This window comes from Nicotiana sylvestris, chromosome 12, assembly GCF_000393655.2.
Source record: "Nicotiana sylvestris chromosome 12, ASM39365v2, whole genome shotgun sequence".
Lineage (NCBI taxonomy): Eukaryota > Viridiplantae > Streptophyta > Magnoliopsida > Solanales > Solanaceae > Nicotiana > Nicotiana sylvestris.
This window is the reverse complement of record NC_091068.1, coordinates 142,531,057-142,546,906: the sequence shown is the minus strand read 5'-3', so window position 1 is coordinate 142,546,906 and position 15,850 is coordinate 142,531,057. Positions and strand designations below refer to the sequence as shown.

Genomic DNA, 15,850 nt, shown 5'->3' with positions numbered 1-15,850 from the left:
GTACCAGGTAACTTAGTCAATTCTTATTTACAAAATTTAGTACTAACATTGCAGAAACAGCTCAAGGAGCAAAGTGACCGCATAGAGCAAATACCCGGGGTGCCGCTCGTAATCAAAGGGATAAATATGGATAAATATTCGCAACAACCCTGGAAGCCAAGTGCTGCTCCCTTCCCAATTCCAAAGAAATTTAAAATGCCCGATATTCCAAAATACGATGGAACAACTGATCCACAAGACCACGTGAATGCATTCACAACAAGCGTAAAAGGCAACGACTTGACCAAACAGGATATCGAATCATTATTGGTCAATAAATTCAGTGAAACACTCACTAAGGGTGCATTAACATGGTATTCTCTTTTACCCGAAAATTCTATAAATTCTTTTGCTGAGCTTGTTGATTCTTTCATCAAAGCACACTCGGGAGCTCAAAAAGTCGAAAAAATAATGGAAGACATTTTCAAAATCAAGCAAGGGGACTCAGAATTACTTAGAGAGTTCGTGGACAGATTCCAACTTGAAAGAATGGCATTACCGCGTGTACCTGACAATTGGGCAGTTATAGCCTTCACAAGTAGTTTGAATGAAAAAAGCTTAGAAGTTACGAGGCGACTCAAGGAAAGTCTTCGTGAATTCCCAGCTACAACATGGAATGATGTTTACAACAGGTATAACACGAAGCTGAGGATAGAGGAAGATATTATCTCACGGTCTCAAAAAGAAGAAAAGGTAAGTTCGAGATGGGCGGAAATCGAAAAAAGGTCCGGTAAAAACAGGTACGAACCATACATGGGACCAGCGGGAAAAGACTCACGGTCAAAACAGGACAATCAAAGGTACGATCACAGGTTGAGGAATAGAGAGTCGGGCTCGTCATCAAGATTTGGGAATGATCGAAACACGCGTGAGTCACGAGATGATGATAGAAGCTTGAAGGCGAGGTTTGGCGGTTATAATTTCAATGTGAGCACTTCCGAGCTCGTAGCTATTTTGAGAAGCATGGGTGACAAGGTACGATGGCCAAAAGAGATGAGATCGAATCCAAACAGGCTCAATCCTGATAATTGGTGCGAATTTCACAACAATCACGGGCATAAAATGGCAGACTGTAGGTTTCTACAAAGTGAAGTTGATCATTTATTAAAATAGGGTTATCTCACCGAATTATTCAGTGAGAAAGGTAAGCAAGCATACATGAAGAATAGGCAGGAGCCCCCTAAACCACCTTCTCCCAAAAGGACCGTCAACGTTATAAGTGGAGGTGAAGAAATTAATGGTGTGACGTATTCAGTAGCCAATAAAATTTCCAAAGTCACAATTACCCAAGGGAAGCGGGTGCGACATGTCTTAGAGGAAGAAAGCATACGTTTGATGATGCAGATGTGGATGGCATATTATCTCCTCATAACGATGCACAGGTAATATCTCTACTTGTACATGATACTAATGTAAAACGAGTTTTGATTGATCCAGGTAGTTCCGTGAACATTATTCTGTTAAGAGTATTATGTGAGATGCAAGCTGAAGATAAATTAATACCAAAGGTGCATACTCTATCTGGATTTGACAATTCTAGTGTCGTGACAAAAGGAGAAGTAATACTTACAACATTCGCAGAAGGAGTTGTCAAAGATACAAAGTTTCAGGTAGTATATATGGAGATGGCTTACAATATGATTCTTGGGAGACCCTGGATACACGAGATGGATGTCGTTCCGTCAAACTTGCAACAAGTTATTAAATTCTAATCACCATAGGGAATATGTCAAATCCGTGGGGACCAACGTACATCCAGGAACATCAACTCTGTAGCGGATTCAAGTACTAGAAACGAAGAAAAATAGCAATCACAGAATCCAGTTGAGGGTATCACAACACAAACCTCAACTGAACAAGGGCGAACAGACGTGGACTCAAGGCCAGATACCATTCAAGAACCAGAGGAAAATGAAAATATCAAGACAACAATTGAATAATTAGAGGCTATGGTGTTATTTGCACAATGGCCTGATATGAAAGTTTACATAGGGGCCAATCTAAGCCAGGACATGAAAGGTAAATTGATTGAATTTTTGAAAACTAACGTAGATTGTTTTGATTGGTCCCACTCTGATATGACTGGAATACCACCGGAGGTAATGACTCATAAATTAAATGAAGACCCATCGTATCCTCCTATCAAACAAAAGAAGAGAAAGCAAGGAACTTTCAAAAATAAGATGATTCAAGTTGAGGTTCAAATATTACTAAAGATTGGGTCTACCGTGAGGTAAAGTATCCTAATTGGTTAGCCAATACTGTTGTGGTACCGAAGAAGAATGGTAAGTGGCGAGTTTGTGTAGATTACACAAACCTTAACAAAGCCTATCCTAAAGATTCTTTTCCACTACCGCATATAGATAAACTAATTGATGCTACTGCAGGACATGAATTATTAAATTTTTTAGATGCGTATTCAGGGTATAATCAGATCAAAATGGATCCGATAGATGAAGAAAAAACTTCCTTCATAACTGACAGGGGGACTTACTGTTATAAAGTAATATTTTTGGTCTCAAAAATGTTGGTGCAACATCTCAAAGACTAGTGACTAAAATGTTTTAAGAATATTTGGGTAAAACTATGGAAGTCTATATAGACGACATGCTCATCAAAACTCAACGTTCAAGGAATCATATATCACACTTGTCTGATGCATTTCAGATTTTGCGAAAATTTAATATGAAATTAAATCCTGAGAAGTGTGCATTCGATGTTGCATCAGGTGAGTTTTTAGGTTCTCTTGTCTCTAACCGTGGTATTAAAGTGAATCCCACACTGATTAAGGCCATTGAAGAAATCCTGACGTACTTACAAGTAAAAAAGAAGTGCAGAGGCTGACAGGAAGAATTGCAACATTGGGAAGATTCATTTCTAAATCATCAGAAAAGTGCTTTAAATTCTTTTCAGCTCTTAAAAAGCAAGATCATTTCGAATGGAATGAGGAATGTCAACAGACACTCAAAAATTTGAAGACATACTTATCAAATCCACCACTGCTCGCAAAACCAAAGGTTGGGGAAAGACTGCTCATCTATCTTGCCGTCTCAGAAGTAGCGGTGAGTGCGTTTTTAGTCCGAGAGGATCAAGGTAAACAATCTCTGATCTATTATGTTAGAAAATCTTTATTAGATGCGGAGACACGGTATCCTCAATTGGAAAACCTTGCACTTGCATTAATCATGGCATCTAGAAAATTAAGGTCTTACTTTCAATGTCATCCTATTGTTGTAATAACTGCTTATCCATTACGCAATATATTACACAAGCATGAGTTGTCAGGTAGGTTAGCTAAGTGGGCTATAGAATTAAGTGAATATGATATCACATACCAACCTAGAACTGCTATAAAATCTCAAGGGTTAGCTGATTTCGTGGCTGATTTTAGCCAATGGGTGCAATTAGAAGCAGAAAAAAATTGCAAGTTCTCAACGGAGCTAACCCAGGAATTTGGACCTTATTTGCTGATGGTGCATCTAACATAAAAAGTGCAGGCTTAGGGAACGTTTTGGTACCACCTATGGGTGAAACCATTCGACAAGCCATTAAAAGTCATTCTATAACTAATAATGAGGCAGAGTATGAGGCAGTGATTGCAGGTTTAGAATTGGCACGGGAACTTGGCATTAATCAGATTGCAATCAAGAGCGATTCACAGCTCGTGGTTAACCAAATGCTGGGGACTTATACCGCCAGGGAAGCACGAATGCAACAGTATTTAGAGAAGGTACGGGATCTAATCAGGCAATTCCAAATCTTGAAGGTTACGCTAATACCAAGAGATGAAAATGTTGAGGCGGATGCCTTAGCTAATCTCGCATCTACAATAGACGTGGTAAGCAATGAAAATGCTTCTGTAATACATTTGTTTCATTCAGTGCTCGATCCAGATAAAAATGAGGTAAATTTTAATAAACTTATCCTGGGATTGGAGGAATGAGATTGTTGCCTTTTTGCAGAATGGTATCGTTCCTGAAGACAAGAGAAAAGCTCACACGCTTCGAAAAAAGGCTGCTCGATATTGCTTAAAGCAAGGCAATCTTTATCGGAAAATATTCGGTGGGTCCCTTAGCAAGATGCCTCGGACCTTCTCAGACAGAATACGTGATGAGAGAAATACACGAGGAGCATTGTGGGAATCACGCAAGAGGAAGATCACTAGTAAGAACCCTAATCAGGACAGGTTATTATTGGCCCAAAATGGAAGAAGAAGCAGAAAGTTTTGTGGCTAAATGTGATAAATGCCAAAGGTACAGTAATAATATGCATAGACCTGCAGAGTTGTTGCATCGGGTCACTGCACCGTGGCCGTTTATGAAATGGGGGATGGATATCGTGGGTCCACTACCACAAGCAAAAGGACAGGTAAATTTTTTGCTCGTACTCACTAACTATTTTACTAAATGGATAGAAGCAGGAGCATTCAAACAGGTGCGTGAAAAAGAAGTTAAAGATTTCATTTGGCGGAATATCATATGCCGATTTGGTGTACCAAAGGAAATCATATGCGACAATGGCCCTCAATTTATAGGCACGCAAATCACAATGTTCTTTCAAAGTTGGCAGATCAAAAGAATTACATCCACACCTTATCATCCGGTCGGTAATGGGCAAGCTGAGTCAACAAACAAAATCATTATCAACAATTTAAAGAAACATTTAGAGGAGTCCAAAGGTAATTGGCCAGAAGTGTTACCTGGTGTTTTATGGGCATACCGCACAACAGCAAAAACAAGTACATGAGAAACACCATTTCCATTGGTTTACGGAGCTGAAGCTTTAATTCCAGTAGAGATAGGAGAGCCAAGTACAAGATTTACACAGGCGTCAGAAGAGTCTAATAACGAAAAAATGCGAATAAATCTTGATCTACTTGAAGGGAAAAGGGAAGCTGCACTAATAAGAAAGGCAACACAAAAGCAGGTTATAGAATGATACAACAACCGAAAAGCACGCCTAAGATTCTTCAAAATTAAGGACTTCGTGCTCAAAAAGGTTTTTCAATCTATGAAGGCAGCTAATGCAGGGAAATTAAGTCCAACATGGGAAGGACCCTATAGGATTCATGATATTGTAGGTAAAGGAGCATACGGGCTGGAAACAATAGATGACAAGATACTACCTTCGCATTGGAATGTTGTTCACCTGAAGAGATATTATTTCTAAGGAATACCCACGGTTAGGTATCCGTATTTTAAAATTTAATTTTTTGAATTGTTAAATTTTACTAACGATTTTAGATGATAGGCAAAAAGCTAGCCCGTACTAAATGATGAGTCACGACCTGCAAGGCACGTGGAATAAATTAAACTTTCCGGTCTAGGGTTACAATTATTCTGATAGAAATTCAAACGGACTAAGCAATCTTCATCTATAATCGCACCTCCGAGTCCCGTATGTTTTTCCTTATTAGGGAAAGGACCAAATGAGAGGAACAATCAAGTGCTCTAGGCTTCATACTTCAACGCTCAAACACTTGGGGGACTATATAATATACACAGGCATGTGTATAAAGAAGGCAAAGAAGATTGGGAAATAATCAAAGATCAATCCTGAAAAGTTCACTCAATGAATAAGTCAAGTACAGAGCAAAGTCACGAGCTAAGCCTAAAGAAAGACCTTACCATAGCTAGGGTAAAGGCTATGTACTGAAACGGGTTATAAATAAAAACCTCGTGTTTATTTTTCTTTTTTAAATCTGTTATGAGGAAAACAGTTACGAGAAAGTTATAGATGTAATTCAAATACATGTAAAGTGTTATTCAAAACTAGACAAAGTTCAAATAAAAACTTATCAATGTTATTTCAAGAAACATGTGTATTCCTATTTCTTTTATCGTATATTAACACCGTTATGAAGTTGAGACGTCTTATTCATTAAGTGTCGAATATAAAAGGGTCCTCTTTTAAAAAAGTCATGATTAATTTAAGTATTCATGAAGTTAACAGAAGCATTTTTTGAAGAGTAAAAATGCAAGTTATTCAGTAAGCCCTTAGAAATAAAGGCAAGAATAAACAAAACTGAAGTTCAAATAGTAACGAAAAACTTCTTAATATTAAAAAGCTTAGACTAAGTATGAACTTAGTCATAAACTGGAAATTGTTTATATATATTGCCCCATAAAAGGTCTAGGAACTTAAGTTTCCAAAAACAAACCCTCAAATGAGACCAAGGGTTTTAACCACAATTTTCCAAAAAGAGAAAAAAAAAGACACAAAGGAATTCAAACAACTTAAAATTGTCATTGAGAAGATGAAGGAACTGAAGAAAGTACATCAACAACAGCGGGTTCAACTTAGCTTGAAGGAGTGGGGATACCTGTATCATCTTCAACATTTACGGAAGCTTCGACCACAGGAGAAGGAAAATCTTGGTTCTGCTGAGTCTTCTCAATAGTTTCATTGATCTTAGCTAACTCAGATTCCAAGTTAAAATTCTCTTGGCTAGCTTCAACAAGGGTATCATGGCGAGAATTCAAAAACGCCCAACTCGCTTCAATGACAAACTTATCTTCAAGGATCTCATAATCTCTTTCCCAGTCAGCGATTTCGTTCTTTATCTTTTCATTTTCAGCCAAGGCAGATTCATAAGAAGCTTGAAGAAAGGCGTGGGAATTTTCTAAGGAACAAACCTTATCAGAAGAAACTCGGAGGTCTTCTAGGGCTTGAGTCAAATTATGCACGAGTTCACCAGCATAGGTTTCTTTTGCATCCAAGAGAGCCTTCAACTCTCTAATATCTTCACTCGCCTTAGAAAGCTGCTCGGAAAAAGAAGTTTCAAGACGAGCCTTTTCCTTGACTGCTTGACTGGAGGAAGCCTTTTCAACTGCCAATTCCAAAGTCAAAGCCTGCACTTGCTTCTCCAAGGTACTTTTACTTTCTTCTAAGTACTCCACGTCGATCTGAAGACTTTCATACTGTTCCTTCCAATTATATGCCTCCAACTTGTGATCACGCACTAACTGCTCTGAAAGGGTAACCTTTTTCATCATCTCCGTGTCGATGAGATTGGCCTAAAAAGGGGGAAAGGGAAGGAAATGAGAATCCCAAAGATAGAAAAATGACAAAATAAAAATTAAGAAAAAAGAATACCTTTAAAGAAGCATGCACAAAGTTATTTATCAAAGTCAAAGAACTATGACTCTCTAGCTTGGCTCTATCAACAGGAACAATTAAAGGCTTTAGCCACACATCTGCTTGACCCGATTTCCTTAAAAGGTTGCCCTCAGTGTGGACTTCAATAATCACTTGCCTCATAGCACCACTCCTACTTGAGGAGCCAACCTCAGCATGGTGAGTAGGTGGAGGAGGAATTGTCGAAGGAGGAACAGTAGAAGTAGTAAACACAGCCTGGGAAGGAACGGAAGCAGCCATAATCGGCAAAGTAAGAGTCACATGTACGGGAGGAGAAAAAGAAGCCAAGGGAGCTTCATCAGAAATGGGACCTGAACCTTCGCTACCAAACCCGCGGTCAAAAAGCTGCTCAACAGAATCATGAGCAGCAGCGGGAGCATCATCAACATCATCAGGGATCACTACCAAGGCTTCAACAGATTCGGTAAGAGGAATAGAACGGCGGGGGGATGCTTCTGCTTCATCATCGGAAATAATGCGTCTGCGAGCCCGTGGCCTTGTTACCAAGGAACCCCCGTCTTCCTCTTCTTCAGAATCTTGGTCATCAACGGCTTTTCTTTTCGATGAAGAGCCCAGAATTATTTCTTGAGTCCTTTCCAAAGAGATACGAGAAGCCGCAACCGCCTCAGCAGTAAATCCTCGAATAGCAAATCCTGATAGAAAGAAGGATTGGGTTAAGTTCAGGAAAAAAGAATATGTAAAATAAAATAAAAGCTCTTATCATGAGTTTTTACTTTCCAACCAAAACGTTGGGAAAGGGTCTTCCAAGATCTGCCATCCATTGATGCAATACTCAACAGCTTTCCTACCCAATCACGAAAATTGGGAACATTTTCCACAACTCTCATGGTTGCTAGAAAGGAAAAGTAAAATTAGAAAAATCAATAGAACTGAAGAAAAAAGTATGAGAAAGTTAGAAGACTCACGTGCAAAATTCCACTTCTCAGGGAAGGGAACGTTCTCATCACCCACTAAACCAACAGTGGGGGCAACAACAAACCTGACATACCAGCCAGGGTCTTTGTCATCATCAGGGCTAACTAGAACTCTTTTGCTCCTGGCAACTAGTGTAAAAATACCATTGCGAAAGATTCTAGGGGAGTAAAGATGAATTATGTGTGGGAAAGTAAAAGGCACACTGGCTATGTTGGCCAAATGCCTCAAACAGGCAACAACCTTCCATATTATTGGGCCTATTTGACCTAAGCAAACATCAAAGAAATGACAAAACTCGAGAATAACAGGATCTAGCAGGTTTGAATCCTAATGTGAAAGGGTACGTATAGAAAAAGGAAAACCCGGTTAGGTAAGAGGTAATTCTTTGATTCGGATTGGGAATAATTATAGGAAAGTCATGACTCCAATGGCAGTCTCTACGAACTAAAGAAATTAAACCTTCAGTGATTTGAGTGGGATAGATATCGGTGTGATCTAAAGAAGATACTTGATTTCTAAGAGATTCTCTATCATTATAGAAAGATAGTTCCACAGGAACTATCTCCTCTACTAGAGGTTCAAGAAGAGGTTCAGAAGATTCCTTACCTCTAGAAGAAGATTTGTGTGAAAAAGAACCTCTAGTTCTAGAAGAAGGGCCAGAACTAGGCGAAAGAAGAGAAGAACCACGCAAAGATGAAAATCCTAAATTACGAAGCCTACCTCCTCTTCTGCTCCTATTGGGGGCATCAGGGAAGTTGTCAACTATGGGGACCCTGGGTTAGGGTTTGATGAAGACATGATAGTACGAGCAAGAAACAAACAATGATTCAAGAACTGAATATTTGAAAACTTTATGTGATAAAGACAAAGAAGAAAATTATATTTATACTGTGAAGCAACCGTCAAAGGAAAAGGTGCACTGATGGAAAAGTCATAATGAGAACTGACGCTTCGTGATTAGTGAAGCTATGAAAAAGCCCTAAAAAGTGCTGCAAAGTTGCAGATCCAGTAAAAGGGTGCCACGCGTGAAGAGCATTAAATGGAAGTAACAAATGAGGTGTTAATTTTGCTATAGCATTAATGATGACAAAAATTCCCATTTTAATGAACTCCACTTCCCAAATATTCAATTGATGAATAAATGGCAAGTAGGGGGACTATCTGTATTGGGAAAAATTGAGTGTACATATTAAAGTGATTGGAAGATGACGTGTCATGACACGTAGACTGGTCAAAGAGTTATGATTGGCAAAGAGACACGAGTTGCAACAGATACGAGCAGAGGCATAAGAGGAGGCACGAGCGGATACTCAAAAGATTCAACGCCCGTACCTATTTAAGTCCGAGAATTAAGGAAAATGAATCTGACAGCACAAGAGAGTACAAATACAGTATTTAATGAGCATTAAATACTAAAAACGTTAAAGAATCTGTATTAAAATACAATGATTATGTAACGTAACATTTAATGTCTTTAATTGTCTATAATGACCTTATTATTACAAAGGCAAAACTTATATTTCCAAGATAACTATAAAAGGGAAAGAATGGGTCAATTGTAGACACACGAAATACAATTTGAATACATTAATTTTACTTTGAATCTTATTGTTGGCAAAAATCACTTTCCTTTATTCATTCTTTGATTATCAGTAACCCGAGTTTTTCTAAATTAAGGCTTTAACCGAAATTCCACTTAATGGTTAAACAAGAATAATAATGCAATTTTCTCATTCTTGGGAAGAAATTAAGAAAAATGAAAAGGACAAGGGAATATTCATGGAATTTCCTTCCAAAAAGTATATACAGTTGATATGCTGCATCAAAGGCCACAACACCAAAAAGGGTACGAATCAATCTTAAATGGATACAAGTCACCAAAACCAAACTATTACAAACTAAATACGGATGGGGCAACTTCTTCTAACAATGATACATATGGCATCGGGGGGTGGGGGCTGGGGATAGAAGGGGTAATTAGGAATCACTTAGGTGATTGGATGGTGGGCTATTGTAACAAACGTGAAATAACCAATTCGCACACAAGGAAACTCAATTGTAGTATTGCCCTTACTAAACAGAATTACAAGGAAAAACAATTGAAATGACATAGAAGAACTGATAAGAATAAAGAGGTGAGAAATAGAGACCGGATAGAAGGGGATGAGGAAATCAGAGATACAGAGCAGAGATGAGAGAGAACACATTCAATACACAATTCGCATAATTCCTAAAACTGCCGATGACACCCTTTTATCCCCCTTGTCACGTACTCCCTACTCAACATGGATCCCAAGCAAATGTATTGTTAGGCTGTCTAATTCCTTGGCCATATCTTGGTTTAGCCCCATGCCCAATAGCTTGGCCAACCTTTGTCCAAATAACTGGCCCATAAGCATTATCTAACTTATCCATGTTCACAACAATACTCCCCTCCTCAATAAGAACCTTGTCCTCAAGGTTCGAGTTAAGAAATACTAGGCTCGTGGCCTTTGGTAAACTAGCTATAGTCATATGGACTTCAATAAGCTTGCAGTGCACCAGATGGCAAGCACATACCAATTCCTTTTGAGAAAAATTAAGAGCATCATACCAAACTTTATTCATGTCTGGCTCAACAATGGTGACGGCATAGTGTACTTCATTTTGGACAAAGACATGATGGAATATATACTATGTTTCCTTTGAATACTTCATAAGCCACAAAAATACTGTAATGAATAGCAAAATAGCTATTGTTCTACAAATGAGTTCCACTAGAATCATCTTTGCTTTCACTTTCTTTATTAGTGTACCAGTTAAATCTTGAAGCATGAATAAATGTGTATCTACTCCAATAACATGCTGATCTTCAACATAAACTGCTTGTGAGACAAAACAAAGGAGTATATTGCATTCTTTTACTAACACAAGCCTGGTACTGACCTGGGGTCCAAAGGCCGAAGTCATCTATTCTTCTCGATTGCGTCCTTGTAACATATTCATAGTGGTTGTGATGATCTTTGGAGCCTTAGGTATAATTTAGCTCTCCCCTGCTGGTCAAAATATGGGCTCCCAAGGTCAAAAGGCAGTAAACAAGCAAGGGGCTTTTCCAACTTTGACCCATTCTGATGTCTCCAAGCAATTCTAATATGTTAGGCAGACTTTCTATTGCAGGAGCGACCACAAATCATTTCCAAAATTCTAGCACTGGACACAAGCACAACAAGAATCATATCATCTCCAAGCAGAAGAGTGGCATTACTACAGATCTGCTCATATAAAGCACTAACATAAGCAAAACGCAAGGGCCTGATAGCTCCTCTTCTAGTTGAGGAATTCACATCATCAGAAGTAAGTGCAAGCGCTAGATTACTTGACTGGACAGACTTCACAGATTCAAGAAGTATCTCATGGAAACTACTATAGACCGTAGGTGGTGGTTCAAAAAACTCAAGCACAGTGAGCATGTTCCTGCAAATCTGTCATCGAATATCCCTCTCCTATTGTCCAACCAACTAACTTTGCCATACACACACCTATCCAGCAGAATAATCACTAAGAAAGCTAGAGAGAACTTACTAGCCTTAGGTCGCTGCCCAGTGTCAAACCAATTGGCTATATGGGCATTGATATCATGTTGGAACCACAACATATATTTAAAAACTCCCCCATGTTTTGTCAAATGTTGCCTGCTTGGATTTGAGGGTGTAAAATGGTCCTCTAATCTCCTCTGAGGTGACTGTACCCTGATTAAAGGAATAGCACCCGAGCCAGGATCAAACGAAAAGTCTAATCCAAATTCATCATGTGAAAACTGATGCAAATGAGACATCTCCGCTAAGCACTGGGCAAGCCCAAGTCGATGTCGAGGGCAAAGTATTTTAGAATGTTCAATAAGCAATTGATTCCAGCAACCATATCCCATATCAAATTCAATGGCAAGAATTGGAACTTTTGCATTGGATTTAATGCTCACTAGACCGATCGTACTGATTTCTTGAGAAAGCACCGGATTGGCGTGGCTAACAACCTCCGTTATGAGCATCGTACCAGTTTCGTTTCTCTGAATAACTTTGTCAAACATTTTATCTGCGTCACTTTCAAAAATATCAGCAGCTTCTTCAGTGGATATCCATGGTGATATATCATCCAAAAAATCAATTCCTTTCCTAAATGGAGATTTGTCAAATATCTGAACTATAGTGTCGCTTGAATTTTTCTTCACCATCGCGCAGACTTGCTGGTCCTCCTCTAATTTGCCATCATTTAAATCAGAGTTTATCTCTGTTGCCTCGAAAATCCCCTCATATTTCATAGGTAAAATCTCTATAAAAGCAGATTGTTCAATTTGTTTAGTCATGAGAAAATCTCGTTGAGTACTTTTACCAAACCATTGGGTATCGCTATCTCTAGCTTCTTCATCGTTGATTGGAGCATCTGATTGCGCCTCGACGATTACTTTGGGAAAGCAGCTATGTAACATTTTTTCGAAAATTTTAGGTGAGTGATTATCGGCCAAATTAGCTGCAAAGTGAGAGGTATGTGTACTTGCATCTGTGTCGTGGCACGCAGCTGCAACAAAATAAATTTCCTCAATTTCCTTGGGAATCCTTTTGTAGGCATTTCATCGAACATATGCTTGACCTCTGAGTTTTCATCTTCAAAAATTGATTCAAACTCACAGTAGTTGGAAATATTACTCTTATCAGTTAGAGGACTTACATAGGTCTCTGGTAGCGCTAATGTTTCTCAACAATTAGAGTGAAATTGGAAATCAGTTGAACACCTCATTGAAGCAGGGGGAATCCATTTGCGATAATGCAGTGCAGCTTCAATTTCTCTGTAAAATGCTTCTATTCGACGAAGTATTTGTTCCGATATAGCCACTGGAACCATGCTAAAGCTTCGCCATCCAAGTAAGATGATGCTAAGGAGAGTTTAAATTTGTCGGCAATGGAGTAAAATTCAAAATACCTTTCCGCCTCTAAAACCCATGCCACCGAATTTCCACCATGGAACCGTCTTAATTTCACTGAAATTGGGTTGTCACGAAGAGTAGGTATTGCCGGACTGCGAATTGTTGGATCCCCGGGTGGAATGGACGTTGTAGCCTTTTTTCCCACTAGATCCATTAACAACAAACGAATATTGGCGAAATTCTTAGAAAGCCAATACTTCGATGTCACGATCCAAAACTATAAGGCGCGATGGGCGCCCGATACTTTACTCAACCGAGTACTAACTTAATGTATCTTTTTTATTACATCATCATAGATAGGTGGGCCAGAAGGTGCGTCATGATACAACCAGAGTAAACATGAGGGAATACCCGATATAGAAACTCATACCTGTGACATACAGGCCTATAAGGCCAATGTGATCCATTATATACTTAAAATATAGGCCGGCAAGGCCATACAAGTATCCGTATACATGATATTTGTCTACAAGCCTCTAAGAGTACATACTTATCATAAAGGTCGGGAGAGGGCCCCGCCATACCAAACAATACGCGTCTAAATCATACTGACCAAACAAGAACCTCTAGAGCAATGGAGCGCACCAACATCTTCTGCTGAGCTGATAGCCTACTTGGAGGACTCTCAATCTGTCTATCGGGACCTGCGGGCATGAAATGCAGCATCCGCAGGCAAAAGGGATGTCAGTACAAATAATGTACTGAGTATGTAAGGAATGAAAATCAGTAAATAATAGACAATAGACATGAGAGAGACATGGAGTAAAAGACTCGACATGTATATCTGAAAATCTATGTGAATCATTTAATACTTATAATATCATGCATATATGTATAAATATAATACCATGCATGGGTATATGCGTTCATAACATCATCAAGCCTCTGAGGGCATCCCATCATATCATCTCGACCACTGTGAGCAAATCATCAACGTATACCAGCTGATCAGGTGGTGATGCGTATATAATGTTGTAACCATTTTCCATATCCCATATACATATATACGCGTATATAACGCCATCTGGTCATGGGTCAATGTAAATAAATGCAATGCATGAGAAGAACGTCAATAAAATCTCTCGAAATGTCATAAGACCATTATACCTCTGATTAATATTATGAAACAAACTTTATCAACTTACGTATTTTATGAGACCCATGAACAGATGATAGAATAAAATAGTATTTTATGAGACCCATGAACAGATGATAGAATAAAATAGCACATGGGGAATCAAGAACATAAGCATCTCTAATATTTCTATGAATGGAGTCATGTATGGAAATTGTAAATTTGCTCGTTTCGTTTGTGTCGTATGGATCATGCCAAAAAAAAATAAGGGATAGCCTTAACATACCTGAGCCGATTCTCTTGACAATCCTTCCAACACCTATCAATTTCAACAACACATAACGGCGGATTGAAGTAGAGAAAAATCCATATGATGTTCTTGAGAAAGAGTGTACCGTACTCTCTTAGAATTGCAAATCCCGTTGCTATTATGCAGTGTAACTTTGTCTGACAATTTTGCCCAAAATCCGTCACTTTCTTTGATTTTATTCACGTTTCTTGTGAATTAGAAGTATTAGAGATTCTTGGAATTTTTAAAGCTTCATCAACTCATTGTTGCTTGTAATAAGTGTTTGAGTGATAATGTGACAAAAGGAAAAGTATGCATGCTACCACTAATCAGCAACCATTTGAGATGTGATAATTCAGAATTTGAGAGGTTCGCGAGGGAGAGGAACAATGAGACTGATTTAACCATTTAGCTAAAGATGACAAACCGAATTATATCCACTCCAAATAATGCCTTACGTCTAGCTAAGATCCAAAAGCAATCTATGGCATATAAAATTTGGAAGGCTACTTCCTGTGTTAGATATTCCAAAAGCAAAATAAACATGTGCCAATCACACTCTACGGCTGATTTATGTAGCAAACTTATGTAATTTCCTCTTGTTTTATGCATAATAATCTTGGTAGGCCACCACCTCCTTGGGCATTGATTAGCTGGCAATTTGTTGTCACACTTACATACCCCTACATGTATAGTTGTCCCCTTATAATTATCTAATTTATCCACAAATTCAATAATTAACCAATTACCCGCATAATGAAGAATTATCTCCTTATAATTATCTAACTTATCCACAAATTCAATAATTAATCAATTACCCACATAATGAAGAATTATCTCAAATTACTTAAAATACTACTCACTTTTAACACACTTTGTACACCTTACTATTATGGTCATGTGGTACCTTCTACGACACTAGTCCATAAATACCGGGTATTTTAGCTCGGGCCGTATTTTATCCTAAAATGTAAGACTTTGACGAAAATTCATTTTCTTTGATTTGTTTACCCTCTCATTTTCACTAATTTACTCATTACTAGTTTGACATAGTATAATGCTTATAATCTCAAAATAATCTCATTCCCAAACTTACGTCGCTTAACTTACGACGAAACTTTAACGTACGAAAATGCGGGATGTAACATTATTCCCCTCTTTGGAACATTCATCCTCGAATGTTGACTGATGCACTTATCATTTTTATAACCTATGGCTCTTGTGAATACTTTAGTGCCCTCCTTGCCATCTAGGCAACTGTTCTGTGAATAAATTCAAAGGCCAGGGCATTCCCCCCTTTAGGCCTCTTTCTTACACTATGACTTGCTGTCGGAATTCTTCCAATCTCGTAACTATTACTACCTTCTATCATGAAGCTTGTGCGACTCCGACCTTGTAAGTGCGCCTATGCGAC

At 38.5% G+C, this 15,850-nt stretch overlaps 1 protein-coding gene across 1 annotated transcript; it reads right to left on the bottom strand.

Annotated features, from left to right (window-relative positions):
- Positions 1 to 10,147: 10,147 nt before the first annotated feature.
- Positions 10,148 to 13,257, bottom strand: LOC104226481 (uncharacterized). The gene is made up of 2 exons (XM_009778492.2): positions 12,817 to 13,257; positions 10,148 to 12,666 (listed from the first exon to the last, which is right to left on the bottom strand). Exon 2 carries the CDS (start codon positions 12,575 to 12,577, stop codon positions 11,483 to 11,485), a length of 1,095 nt encoding a protein of 364 aa, XP_009776794.1. The 5' UTR covers positions 12,578 to 12,666; positions 12,817 to 13,257; the 3' UTR covers positions 10,148 to 11,482.
- Positions 13,258 to 15,850: the final 2,593 nt, after the last annotated feature.